The 15,000-nt window shown below is 39.3% G+C and overlaps 1 protein-coding gene across 5 annotated transcripts in view; it reads left to right on the top strand.

Annotated features, from left to right (window-relative positions):
• Positions 1-15,000, top strand: part of LOC106879164 (dynein heavy chain domain-containing protein 1) — a 141,277-nt gene that overhangs the window by 1,179 nt on the left and 125,098 nt on the right. For all 5 annotated transcript variants that reach the window (XR_016238637.1, XM_089343381.1, XM_089343382.1 and 2 more), the window contains exons 2-10: positions 1,890-2,124; positions 3,874-3,978; positions 5,713-5,800; positions 9,046-9,147; positions 10,876-11,049; positions 11,679-11,769; positions 13,081-13,148; positions 13,465-13,539; positions 14,124-14,273. Coding sequence is in view for 4 of the 5 variants with exons in the window: in XM_089343381.1 (XP_089199507.1) it covers positions 1,890-2,124; positions 3,874-3,978; positions 5,713-5,800; positions 9,046-9,147; positions 10,876-11,049; positions 11,679-11,769; positions 13,081-13,148; positions 13,465-13,539; positions 14,124-14,273 (1,088 nt within the window). In the remaining variant the exon portion in view is untranslated. The remainder of the gene's footprint in view (positions 1-1,889; positions 2,125-3,873; positions 3,979-5,712; positions 5,801-9,045; positions 9,148-10,875; positions 11,050-11,678; positions 11,770-13,080; positions 13,149-13,464; positions 13,540-14,123; positions 14,274-15,000) is intronic.

Below are 15,000 nucleotides of genomic sequence, written 5' to 3' on the forward strand. Positions count from 1 at the left end.
CGTGTGTGCTGGTGCCATGAAAAAGCTCCCGGTACACTCTGTAAAGTGGTTGGCATTAGGAATGGTATCAAGCCATAGAAAGCATGCCAAAGCAGACACTGCAGCACAATGCAGTCCTTGGACATGTTAGATCTTACCAAACCATCCAACCCATAGAAGATGGACATTAAAAGATGGTGATGATGATGATGATACTTTCATCTTCAGGAAATATGGTGCAGGTTATGTTTTGCCAAAGAGGTGAGAATAAGACTGAAACATGGCTGGAGTTGTCTCCTGTTCTTGCCAAAGAAATGTTAACCCCTAACATATGTGCAAGTGTGGCTGTGTGGTAAGAAGCTTGCTTCTGAACTGCATGGTTTCAGGTTCAGTCTGACTGCGTGGCACCTTGGGCAAGTGTCTTCTACTACAGCCTCAGGCCAAACAAGGCCTTGTGAGTGGATTTGGTAGGCAGAAACTGAAAAACCTAGTTGTGTATATGTGGCACACGAACAGGATGTCGAATGCACTTTTTGCTGATGGACAAGAAGCCAAATGGACACAATGCTGAACAGGCATAAAACCAAACAGACAAGATGCCGAAAAGACATACGAAAATTAAAATATATGATAATCATTTTATTCCTACAATATGATCATTTGACAGACTGAATTGGTCATTAAACTATGTAGGTAGGAATTTTTTTTTATTATTATTGCGTTCATTCGGCTTGTTGTCCTTTGGCAAAAGTGCGCTCAGCATCCCGTCCACACACGGTATGTGTGTGTGTGTGCATGCATGCGTGTGTGTGTCTGTGTTTGTCCCTAACCACCACTTGACAACTGGTGTTGGTGTGTTTACATCCCTGTAATGTAGCAGTTCTGCAGAAGAGACTGACAGAATAAATACCAACTTTAAAAAATAAGTCCTAGGGGTGATTCATTCAATTAGAAATTCTTCAAAGTGGTACCCCAGCATGGCCACAGTCTAATGACTGAAACAAGTAAAAGATAAAAGACAGGCACAACAGGAATCTGATTAGTTTCCAAAATTTTGAGGAATTGGTCTCAGCATTTGATTGGCACGGAATTGCTGGTCATTGGCTAATATCAAAATTGTCTTATGCTCTTTTACTCTTTTACTGGTTTCAGTCATTTGACTGTGGCCATGCTGGAGCACCGCCTTTAGTCAAGCAAATCGACCCCAGGACTTATTTTTTGTAAGCCTAGTACTTATTCTGTTGGTGTGTTTATGTCCCCGTAACTTAGCGGTTCGGCAAAAGAGACCGATAGAATAAGTACTAGGCTTACAAAAAATAAGTCCTGGGGTCGATTGCCATGCTGGAGCACCGCCTTTAGTCGAGCAAATCGACCCCAGGACTTATTTTTTGTAAGCCTAGTACTTATTCTATCGGTCTCTTTTGCCGAACCGCTAAGTTACGGGGACATAAACACACCAACATTGGTTGTCAAGTGATGTTGGGGGAACAAACACAGACACACATACATATGCACACACACACACACACACACACACATATATATACACATATGTATGATGGGCTTCTTTCAGTTTCCATCTACCAAATCCACTCACAAGGCTTTGGTCGGCCCGAGGCTATAGCAGAAGACACTTGCCCAAGGTGCCATGCAGTGGGACTGAACCCGGAACCATGTGGTTGGAAAGCAAGCTACTTACCACACAACCACTCCTGCGCATATATATTTTAAAAAATTCTTTTATTTTTTATTCTTTTATACATTTCAGCCCAAAGACTGTGTCCATGCTGGAGCACTGCCAGTATATATAAATGTATATAATTTATTGAATTTGCCAGTTTTACATAATTGATCATCCTTATCTAAAGTAACTGCGTGACTCTGCATAATTGTTCTTTATTATTCCCTAGCCATTGAAAATCCTCCCCCACACCAAATATTTGACGAAGAAACAAATTTGCCAGAAATCAAAGAGACAAACTCACAACTCGAAGAGGATACTATAAGCTGCTCCATCTCATCAGAGACATTGTCTGAATTTTCCGAAAGTAACAGCAGTTCTTCAAAACAGTCGACTGATGACAAACATTTGCCATCACAGAACAAGTATGTGGAAGGAGGCTGGCTGAAATCCATCAGAGAGAAGTAAGAACAAAAAAAAAAATGGGAGATCAAAATTGAACTCCGCTTCTATAATATTTTGGGATCTTTTTGATTGCTGTCACAAATTTGGAAATTTTAAAATTGAGTGAAAATTATCAAATTTTGTATATTGGTGTAATTTTTCATTCTCAATCCAAATTTGGGATTCGTTTATTCTCAGAAAAAAAATTTTTTTAAATGTTTCAGAGGTTTTAAGTTTGATGATTTTTTTTTAGTCCAATCAGAAAATGGCTATTAGCTGAGTAGTGGGGGTAGGGCTGGGTGGAGTTCAATATAACTAACTCACTCCATCCTCAGAAATGGTTGAACTTGTGAAAAAATTTGAAACCATTATTATTATTATTCCTTAAAGCGTCGAGCTGGTAGAACCATTTATCATGCCAGGCAAAATACTTTGTGGTATTTTGTCCATCTTCACATTCTGAGTTCATATTCCACCAAGGTCGACTTTTCCTTTCGTCCTTTCAGGGTCAATAAATTAAGTACCAGTGAAGCACTGGGGTCGATGTAATCAACTTGTCCCCTCCCCACAAATTTCAGGCCTTGTGCCTATAATAGAAAGGATTATTATTATCATTATTGAGTGAGAGTGCAATGCATGCCGTCAAAGTGACACTATACAAAGCCCAACGTGATTACCTGTCTGATAAGGGTACACCAGGCACATGCGTCACAACCATATATGTGCGACATGGTGATCTCATATCAAGATAAACAGCGCATGACCTTGCAAGTGGGACCCAGTTTAGAATTTTCTTCAGGTCAAGTAGCCCATTCCATTCAAAAGGTCTCTGAATAAGGTTTGTTTAATGATGATGAACAAAATACCCAAGTTTCCAGAGGTGAATTATTCAAACCCCCAAAGAATTCCTCTCAACACATGGCTATGATGCTCCCCCACCACTTCTGCTTATGATCAGAGATGCACATATCGTCAGCCACCAAGGGACATGCTCAACTGGTTAAGGTCAAACAACTGACAAGCAAATCTGTGGTATTGAGCAGAATATTTACTGTAGCCCATCTTTTATACCAAGACAAAACATGTACATGATAACACTTCCAATCAGTTAAGATCAGAAGCCATGAGAGCCACTGCCTGGTACTGCATCAGAGCATATATTATTATTTTTATTACTTTCCTGTACACGTAAGCGAAAGCAGAGTAATGTAGTTACTCGTCTATGTTTTTGAAAAATTACTGAAAAACGGCTGAACATGTTTTCACCAAATTTGGCAGAAATACTCAATGGATGAGTGGCTCAAACGCATTAAATTTTGGTTTGATTATCTTCAGAACTGGCAGACAGGTGAATCAAAATGTTTTTTTCCTTCGTTACATTTGCATAAACGAAATGCAGGGGAAATAACTCTTGATGTCATTTTGCTGAAATATGAATTCGTCTGAGAACATACTTATTCAATTAAATTTTTTATTTTATCCTTGTGTTTTTGCAGAATATGCATCGCCCCTCCAATGCCTTTTTTTTTTTTTTTCATTATTATTAATTGATTTTCCCTTCCCCTCAAAAATTGCTAGTCTTGAACCCTGCAGTAAATTAGCTTCTCTTTCAGGGGGAATGTTATGGTCTTCATCACTTATAGTCCATGGGGACCAGGTAATCAATTTTATGAGTTCTAAGGTTCAAGAAAAATACTACTACTACTACTATTACTACTACTATTTGTGATAACTGTAACACTAACGCCATCTGTTTTCTTTTATGTCAGGATGCTGCAATGTCTTGAACAAGAAGGAGAACTTCCTCTTAACAGTATTCTAGAACTGAAGAAAGAATTGGTTTTGGTGTTCATTTGGTGCTTACAAGGGAACACGTAAGTGATCAGAGGTATTGGGCAGTGTTGATGGTGGGGGTGGGGACATCGCCTCTCCGCTCCGACTGGCAGGGTGCAAGCCATTGCAAGTCATTAGCAAGCAGCTGAGTATTTCACAGATTCCTGTACCCTTTACCCTTTACCATTTAGATTATTCTATCAAATATGTAACAGACATCAGACATAACCAACGCATCGTATTCATAGCCTTAGATTGAGTTAGTTAGGATTTCGTCATAGCTAAAAATAGATTAACAGCTCCCATAGTGAAAACCTTAAATTGGAGCCCTTTTTGTAAATCAGCAGCAGGATTTCACCATACCTAAAAATAGATCGTCTACCTCGTTGCTGGCTATAAATACAGCATAGGGAACAGTAGATAGGCAATCATGAATTTGGTTTCTGACTCGAACGTACGAAAGGCGGTTTTAACTGCTATCAACTCAGCTGAGATATGCAACAACCCAGAAGAGCGGTTTTTCACTGCTATCAACCAAGCTGAACCAATACTGTGATTTTTCATCACATAAACATGCTTTCTCCACATGTAACTCGTAGCTAGTTATGCACATTTATAATTTAGTGATATGTTTCAATGTCTGCTCAACAAAGTATCATTTATGCTAAATAAATGAAGTTATACTCCAATTATCGAGTCTCTGCCGTCTTTTCAAATCCAACTGACCAATTCACTACAACAGGATACATGTCCACTACAAATACATCAGTTTTCTTCGTGGTCAAACATTACGAGCAGTGTGTGTGTCTGTGGGAGCTGAATGCTGTACACCACTGTCATGCTTTTGTCCCCAGCCAGCGTATCGATTCCTACATCCAGCATGGGTGTGTGTGCATCCGTCTGTTATGCATTTGTTACTGAGCAGCTTGCCTTCAGGTTGTTATGGAAACTGATCCTTGATACTGCAGGGGTTTTCTTCGTTATTCTCAAAATTAATTGAAATCAGTGTATTTCAACAGAAATATGTTAACAAATGTAATCAAGCCAAAACAGACTATGCAACCTGGTTTTGCCCCCTGGCCTTGCCAATTCCTGTCAAGCTGTCCAACCTATGCCAGCATGGGAAACAGACGTTGAATGATGTTGATGATGATGATGATTCCTATGTGCCTTGGAAACTCTGTAAAGGGTCATGAGAACTTCCTTCCCTCTTGGCACATCATCATTTTAACATCCACTTTTCTATGCTCACCAAGTCATTGAGGCACACTTTCTGCAGTTGGATGCCTTTCCTCTCATCAACCCTCACCTGTTTCCATCCATTCTATATTTAAGAGATGAGGAATTATGTACATTATTTACATTTGACGGATATTTGTCCTCATCTTGTTTGTTGCCCACAGGCATATGGCTTAGTGGTTAAGAGCACGGGCTACTAACCCCAAGATTTTGAGTTCGATTCCAGGCAGTGACCTGAATAATAATAATAACAACATTGAAAAATACCTTAGGAATGAGAACCCAGGTTCCAAATTTCCCCAAGACACCTGATGAAGGCTGGAGGGTATATCAGCCAAAACGTTGTGCTAACAACAAACAAGATGAGGACAAATATCCGTCGAATGTAAATAATGTAAAATCCTGACTTTATTTACCATAACCATCCGTATTATTAACTTATTTAATAATTCTCTCTCTTCCTTTCTTTTTTCTGTTTCTCTTTGTCTCTTTTATTTACTCCCTCCCCACCATCACCACCACCACCACCACCAAAGTGATTCCCTTTGGAAGTATTTGCAGAAGATTCTACTTCTTGTGGCACCATTTGCAGAATATCTTCAGGCTTCTGAGTGGAAGGAGGAGGTGAGTAATTAGGATATCTGTTTCTGAGTGGTTGGCGTTAGGAAGGGCATCCAGCTGTAGAAACTCTGCCAAATTTAGATTGGAGCCTGGTGTTGCCATCCGGTTTCACCAGTCCTCAGTCAAATCGTCCAACCCATGCTAGCATGGAAAGCGGACGTTAAACGATGATGATGATGATAATATATATTCGTTCATATGATGATATCTCCACAATGTGTTGATGAGAAAAACATCTAATCGCTGCCAATATAGCAAGAGATTTCTCCCCAAAGGTCTAAAGTAGACTCCTTAAGGATCGATCTCCTTGGTTATATATCAAAAATTTAAAATTTAAAAGAGAGTTTTGACACTGATATCAATTATTATTGAAGTTTATTCCTATGTCAACATTTCTGTATAAGGCTATATTTAACTGTCAAATTCAAGTCAAAGATATAAATTACCTTACACATCTTCAGGGGAAAAGGTAAAGAACAAAAAGTAAACATCAAATACATCGTCTCTAAGTCTGGTTCATATTCAAATTTCTCCTTAAATAACTCCTTAAATAAAGGTCAGTCAAAGGGAGAAAACCCCTCATAATATTATTTATTAATTATAAACAATCACATATATATATATATATATATATATATATATATATATATATATATATATATATATATATATATATATATTTATATATATATATATATATATATATATATCAGTACCGCCTGACTGGCTCCTGTAGGATTTTCGAGCGAGATCGTTGCCAGTGCCCCTGGACTGGCTTGTGCGGGTGGCACATAAAAGACACCATTTCGAGCGTGGCCGTTTTCGTGCGGGTGACACGTAAAAGCACCCACTACACTCTCTGAGTGGTTGGCGTTAGGAAGGGCATCCAGCTGTAGAAACTCTGCCAAATCAGACTGGAGCCTGGTGTTGCCATCCGGTTTCACCAGTCCTCAGTCAAATCGTCCAACCCATGCTAGCATGGAAAGCGGACGTTAAACGATGATGATGATGATGATATATATATCCTATTCTACTTATATTTCTGTCAATGTATGTAAAAAAAAAAGAACATAGATAATTTCATGTCCTCTGCTTTTGGGCTGCTACACATGAAAAGTAAAAGTAACATCCACAACTATTTGCTGAGGTTATTTCATTTGAATTTAATTATGTTTCAATATATCTATCTTCTAGCTGTCAATGAATCTATCTAACCACATATGTACATCGACAGATTGAAGATATAGAAAGAGTCGAACACTTAAACTTCTAACAATAACTAAACTTTTATTTTTATTGTCTGCCACTATATTCCATTATACGATATTTAAAATCATGTAGCTGCTCTCTCTCTCTCTCTCTCTCTCTCTCTCTATCTATCTATCTATCTTTGTCATGCCTCCTTCCTTTAAACGGGAAGGAAGAGCTGTTTTTATTGTACTTGTGGCTATGGCGAAAGAATGCATCTGGTGGACGCGTCTGAAAGGATTAGAGACAAACACTTTCCTCTCTGGTCAATCTCTCATCAACTTTTTCAAGTATCACTTGAAAAGGAAGGTGGGAGTAGAGAGGCAAGTGTTGTCTAGCAAATGTTTTGAAAAAAGATGGATACATGTAGCAAGAATGGCACGTATAAATGACGAAGCCACCTTGACCATGATTCTATAAAACGTTTAAAATTTTGTAAACAGAGAGTTACTTACGTTTCTTGCATAAATAAAAGAAATTTTATTTAACAAATTGTGACACTAAGGACCGAGGTTACCGTGGTCTTTTCGTATGTTTTTCTTTCCACGGATAACCTCCACATTTATTGGGAATTTTCTGTATTATTTCGTATTTTTTGTAAATACCCCAAACGTTTTGCGATGTTTTTTTTTCATCGTTGTCCCCACTTTTGTTTGTTTTTTTTTCTGCTTTGTTTTCGTCCCCCCCCCCCTCGAAAAGAAAAACTCTACATTTGTATGTTGTCCCTTCTATGTTGAGCCCTGTGTGGCTAATAAAGAAACATATCTATCTTTGTCATGCCTCCTTCCTTTAAACGGGAAGGAAGAGCTGTTTTTATTGTACTTGTGGCTATGGCGAAAGAATGCATCTGGTGGACGCGTCTGAAAGGATTAGAGACAAACACTTTCCTCTCTGGTCAATCTCTCATCAACTTTTTCAAGTATCACTTGAAAAGGAAGGTGAGAGTCGAGAGGCAAGTGTTGTCTAACGAATGTTTACAAAAAAGATGGGTGAATGTAGCAAGGATGGCACGTATAAATGACGAAGCCACCTTGAACGTGGTCCTATGAAACGGAAAAATTTTAAAGTAAAGAGTTACTTCCCTTGTGTAATTAAATCTATTAACACGTAACATTATCGCCCGAGGTTAGCGTGGTCTTTTCGTAGGTTTTTCTTTCCACGGATAAACCTCCCCATTTCTTGGGAACTTTTTGTATATATTTATCTTTCTTGTACATACCCCAAACGTCTTCGATTCCTTTTGATCGTTGTCCCTACTTTTTTTTTTCTCGCCCCCATCGAAAAGAAAAACTCTACATTGTATTTGTCCCATCTGTGTTCAGCCCTGTGTGGCTAATAAAGAAAGTTATCTTTGCCTCTCGACATTAAAAAAAATAATAAACAAGTTCATTAAATAGTGGGACAGAATGATTGTTAAAGACACAAGGCATTTGAAATACGGTGAATAAGTTTTCTTTCTTTCTTTTTCCAAGTTTATTGGATGCTGATGGTGGAGGCGCAATGGCCCAGTGGTTGGGGCAGCGGACTCGCGGTCATAGGATCGCGGTTTCGATTCCCAGACCGGGCGTTGTGAGTGTTTATTGAGCAAAAACACCTAAAGCTCCATGAGGCTCCGACAGGGGATGGTGGCGAACCCTGTTGTACTCTTCCACCACAACTTTCTCTCACTCTTACTTCCTGTTTCTGTTGTGCCTGTAATTCAAAGGGTCAGCCTTGTCACACTCTGTGTCACGCTGAATATCCCCGAGAACTACGTTAAGGGTACACGTGTCTGTGGAGTGCTCAGCCACTTGCACGTTAATTTCATGAGCAGGCTGTTCCGTTGATCAGATCAACTCAACCTTCGACTTCATAAGCGACGGAGTGCCGACGACGACGATGATGTATCTCACATACATACACATATATACATACACATACATACATACACATACACATACATATACACCTACCCACATATGTATACATGCATATACACAGTATAATATTGTTTGTTACAGATTTCACATTATTTGAGGAGGATATATCACCTATTCAGATCTGCAGACAAACCTGCAGTAGATGTTGATATCATTAGTATCTTGAAGGCACTCTTTCCTCAGGTAAATTGCTGAATTTTCTTTCCTTCTCCTCTTCCACCTCCCCATCATCATCACCATCATCATCACCATGGGATTATTGAATGACCTAATAATAACAATAATGATAATAATTGGCACAAGACCTGAAATTTGTGGGGAGGGGTATTTGTCGATTATATCAACCCTGGTATTTAACTGGTACCTATTTTATTGGCCCTCAAAAGGATGACAGTCAAAGTCAACCCTGGCAGAATTTGAACTCAGAATGTGAAGATGGATGGAATACCGCTAAGCATTTCAGCCAGCATTCTACCGATTCTGCCAGGTTGCCACCTAATAATAATGTTTGAAGTAGTTGTATTCTGTCAACTTAATGTGACAGTCCCCTGAAAGGAATAATACTACTGTTGGTTAGACGTAGGAAGCTGCACCGTTTCCTGTCAGCCTTGACACATTTCCTGTTTCCTTATGTTTTGACACAGGAAATGTGTCAAGGCCGACAGGAAGCGGTGCAGCTTCCTAGGTCTAACCAACAGTAGTATTATTCTCTTCAGGGGACTGTCACATTTAGTTGACAATATACAACTACTTCATCGTATCACCACTGCTTAAATCTCTCTGGGAGATTTAGAAATGTATTATTTCTAAATAATAATGTTTGTCTGTCATTGTTGATGATCAAAGACATAACATGGGAGAAAATGATGGGTCACAGTGCATCTGATTGGCCAGTCAGGCCGATGTGTGCTTGGAAGGTTCTGCCACAAGTCAGGTGCTGGTGGTCTGCTGAGAATGAAGGCAAAGAGTTGGCTATGGGCTTGTGCAGCTTTTCTTTTCTTTGTGCTCTTGTGAACCTATTCTATTCGTAGGAGGTAGCACATTTACAGCCATCAAGTATTGCCTAGACACACACACACACACACAAGTGTGTGTGTGTGTGTGTACAGAAGACTTCTTTCAGTTTCTGTCTGCCAAATTCACTTGCAAAACTTTCAGGAATATAGTAGAAAACACTTGAGGTGTCCTGCAGTAGGACTGAACTTAAGACAACATGGTTGGGGAGCAAGCTTCTTAACCATACAACCATTATGCCTTGTAATATTTTAATAAGTATACGTGAGTGGCTGGTAAGTAGCTTGCTTACCAACCAGGTTCCAGGTTCATTCCCACTGCGTGGCACCTTGGGCACATGTTTTCTACTATAGCCTCAGGCCAACCAAAGCCTTGTGAGTGGATTTGGTAGACGGAAACTGAAAGAAGCCCGTCGTATATATATGTATATATATATATATATATATATATATATATATATATATATATACATATATATATATATATATGTGTGTATGTGTGCATATATGTTTGTGTGTCTGTGTTTGTCCCCCCAACATCGCTTGACAACCGATGCTGTTGTGTTTACATCCCTGTAACTTAGCGGTTCAGCAAAAGAGACCGATAGAATAAGTACTAGGCTTATACAAAGAATAAGTCCTGGGGTCGATTTGCTTGAGTAAAGGCGGTGCTCCAGCATGGCCGCAGTCAAGTGACTGAAACAAGTAAAACAGAGTAAAGAGTATACAACCATTTTGCCTTGTAATATTTTAATAACCATAGAATCATTGTGTTTTGTAACATTTTCATAACCATACAATCATTGTATTTTGTAATACCTCAATAACCTTGCAGTCCTTGTGCCTTGTAGTGTTTTAATTACTTGTTAAACTTCATGTCTCTTATATATCCCTCCAGCTGATGGAAAACATGGGGGACCGTGCAAAGTATATAATGAAACCCTGTACTTGTCAAAAAGTTGTTCCTCAATCTGTCACCCCTCTGACTGCTGCTTCTTCTGCAACACAAAAGAAACGTCTTAAACCTCTGTTTGGTAATGAAGATGAACGTATTTTCTCAACAAAGCTCTATGTATGTATTCTTCAGTTTATCTCTGTTCTTCTGCTCTTATTAAAGCTAAATAATTTATTGCAGTGGGTCAGGAAAATCTTTAGAGCTTTAGAAAAATAAAAAATCCTGTGGTATTTAGTTAGGGCCATTATGTTTTGAGTTCAAATCTTACCAAGGTTAGTATTCCCTTTCATCTTTTTAGGCTCAATCAAATAAAGCGTCATTCAAGTACTGATTGATAGAATCAACAGATCCACCCACCCACCCCCTGCTCCCCAAATTTATAACCTTGTGTTTATGTAAGAAATTATTCTTATAAATTACTCATCACAGCATGGTGGGTTGGCAGAACCAGTGGATCTGTTCACAAAATACCTTGTAGTATTTAATTATATCTGTATATCATGTTCTCCATTCAAAACCCTGTTGAGGATGATTTTGCCTTTTATTGTTTCAGGTGGGGTGGGGGTTGAGAGCAAGGAGAATATATAGAATAAAGCCCTTATCAACTATTTGATCAACAAAATTTATTATGCCCCTCCCCTCCCTCCACCACACCAAATGTGTGCTCTTGGTCCAGAATTCTTGTTGTTGTGGTCTGTGTCTTACAACGTTTCTGTTTCTCCTTTTTTTTCTTCTTTTCTTTCCAGGACAAAGAAAATTTCATTGTTGCACCAAAACCTTTGAATATGTTGGACCTGAATAAATCTTTGGCAAGAGTTGCTTATAGCATTGCTGCCTGTAAGTAACACTCGACTCATTTCTAATCCTTACACCCTGGTACCAGCCTCAAAGAATTTGGGCTTTATATCCCTGTTCTCTCTCTCTCTCTCTCACCTTGTACCCTAACTACACTCTTCTCTCTCTCTCTCTCTCTCACCTTATACCCTAACTACACTCTTCTCTCTCTCTCTCTCTCTCTCTCTCTCTCTCTCTCTCTCTCTCTCTCTCTCTCTCTTGGATAGGGAAGCTCTCTTGGATAGGGGGAGGGAGCAAATCAATTAAATCTAAAATTCTGACTGGGCCCCACCTGCGAGGTCATGCGCTGTTTATCTTGATATAAGATCACCATGTCGCACACATATGGTTGTGATGCATGTGCCTGGTGTACCCTTATCAGACGGGTAGGGTAGTCATGATGGGTATACTGGGCTTTGTATATTTTACCCCAGTGTCACATGATATGTGCTGCTCTCTCACTCAGTAATAATACTTTTTGCTATAAGCACAAAGTCTGAAATTTTGTAGGACAGGGTTAATCATTGACATCGACTCCCAGTGTTCAACTGGTACTTATTTTCAGTGATCATGAAAGGATGGGAGGTAAATTTCACTTTGGCAGAATTTGAAACCAGAATGCAATGGCAGATGAAATGCCACAAAGCACTTTGTGTGATGCACTAATGATTCATCCAGGTGAACTATACCTATTTCTTTATTGCCCACAGGGGGCTAAACATAGAGGGGACAATCAAGGACAGACTAAGGGATTAAGTTGATTATATCAACCCCAGTGCGTAACTGGTACTTATTTAATTGACCCTGAAAGGATGAAAGGCAAAGTCAACCTCGGTGGAATTTGAACTCAGAACGTAATGGCAGATGAAATACCACTAAGCATTTCACCCGGCATGCTAACTATTCTGCCAGCTCACCGTCCTATACCATCACAGGTGAACTATACCATCACAGCGGTACCTACAGCCAGGTGGACTTACTATCCCTGTGGTACCTTATTATAGCTGAGGTGGATTGTACTTCCATAGTGGTAACTACTTATGGCTAGATGGATTGTACCAACATAAGTAGGTACAATATACTTACAGGTAGGCAGATAGTACCACCCTGTGGTACTTACATATAATTAAGTGAACTGTAACACTTAGTTACATGATACCCAGTTACAAAGAAAGACAGGTACCTCAGACACATCATCTAGTTGTCTTAAAAACCATCCACCCTGTTATCCACCCTGCCACCCACCTTGAAATTCACAATATAAATATAGTAACATCTTTATTTGATAATTAAGTGATGTATTTTTCTTCTCAGATGAATCTTTCTGGAGGAAGTACCTTGGTCTCACAGCTCAAGCAATCAATGTTTGTTTACCTGAAAAGGTAAGAGTATTCATATATATCTACGTGTCTTAATTGCTAAATTGGGGGACAGATGAGAGTTCCACACCTTGCTGAACAACCTGTACAGGTGATTTGTTAATAGCAATCAAATATTTGTGCTGTATATTATCTTTGTTTTGTTTTTTTTGTTTTGTTTTGTTTTTTTTTTTCACCTGTTTTAATCATTTGACTGCAGCCATGCTGTGGCACAAAATGTTTAATTAGCAAAAAATGTCCAGAATAACCTTTGTCTCTCCAAAGAGAGATTAGGAGGATTATAAAAATCATTATTTTTATTTTCTTTCTCTTCCAAAAGATCGTTGAGGTTAAAAAGATCACAGAAGAAAAGTCGGTCGATTCTGAAGAAACAAGCAAAAAGCAAGTGACCAAGGTCAGCTTCTTTCAATTTCTTTTATAAAAAATTGCGTAGGCAGACGTGTGACTATATATGTGGTTGCAGAGGTTCTCAACCATGGGGTTTTGGGTTCTGTCCTACTGTGCAGAACCTTAGACAAGTGTGTTCTACTATGTTGTTGTTGGCACTCCGTCGCTTACGATGTCAAGGGTTCCAGTTGATCCGATCAACGGAACAGCCTGCTTGTGAAATTAACGTGCAAGTGGCTGAGTACTCCACAGACACGTGTACCCTTAACGTAATTCTCGGGGATATTCAGCGTGACACAGTGTGACAAGGCTGACCCTTTGAATTACAGGCACAACAGAAACAGGAAGAAAGAGAAAGTTGTGGTGAAAGAGTACAGCAGGGTTCGCCACCATCCCCTGCCGGAGCCTCGTGGAGCTTTAGGTGTTTTCGCTCAATAAACACTCACAACGCCTGGTCTGGGAATCGAAACTGTGATCCTATGACCGCGAGTCCGCTGCCCTAACCACTGGGCCATTGTGCCTCCACATGTTCTTCTATAGTCCCAGGTCAACTCGCCTTGTTCTAATACAGAAATTCTTATTTGGTCATAGGTGGATGCACAGAAAAGTATGTCTGGCCGAGATGCTGTAGAATATTATACCAAATGCAATTACTCACGGAGCCAGGAACATTTATATTTCAATTTGGCACCATCTCAACATTACCGTCCGTATGATCTGATTCCTGTACAAAAATACAATGTAGGTATTCCGATTTTGTCATTTTAATATTTTTTTTTGTTTTGTTTATGGCTTATTAACATCATTTGATGGTTGTAAATGAGCCTCACCATCATAGAAGCGAGGTTGTGTGTTTCCAGTCTTCTATGTAGAACATGTTTGGCCATGGGGAAAATATTACCTTGCTCGGAAACAGGTGAGGGTTGGTGGCAGGAAGAGTATTCAGTCATAGAAAATCTGCCTCAATGAATTCCTCTGATCCATGCAAGAGAGGATGGGGTTACAATATTATGAAAACTCAGATTTGTTGCTGGGACTCCATCCCAACAACACTTCCAAAAATAAATGGTTGGGTGAATAAATGGATGGATGGATGATAGAAAGATGACTATTTTCTGTATTACTAGTCGGTACCTGTTGCTACGCTGCCGGGTAATGACTTAGTCAAGATGAAGTACATTCTTCAGCAGAAACCTACTACAATGTTCATATTGATTTGCTCAAAGACAACCTGTTTCTTTTCTTTCTTAAAACGAATTTTAATTCTCTCTCTCTCTCTCTCTCTCTCTCTCTCTCTCTCTCTCTCTCTCTCTCCCCCTCTCTCTTTCCCCCTCTCTTTCTCTCTCTCTCTCTCTCTCTCAACAACTTACCATTATAGCGAAAGCCATCTTTTAAAGTCTGTGTTGCATTGTTGAAAGGCATTCAGGAACACACCTAAACAGCCCCAAAAAACTATATATATTATATA

This window comes from Octopus bimaculoides, chromosome 27 (genome assembly GCF_046866305.1).
Source record: "Octopus bimaculoides isolate indiv1 chromosome 27, ASM4686630v1, whole genome shotgun sequence".
NCBI lineage: Eukaryota > Metazoa > Mollusca > Cephalopoda > Octopoda > Octopodidae > Octopus > Octopus bimaculoides.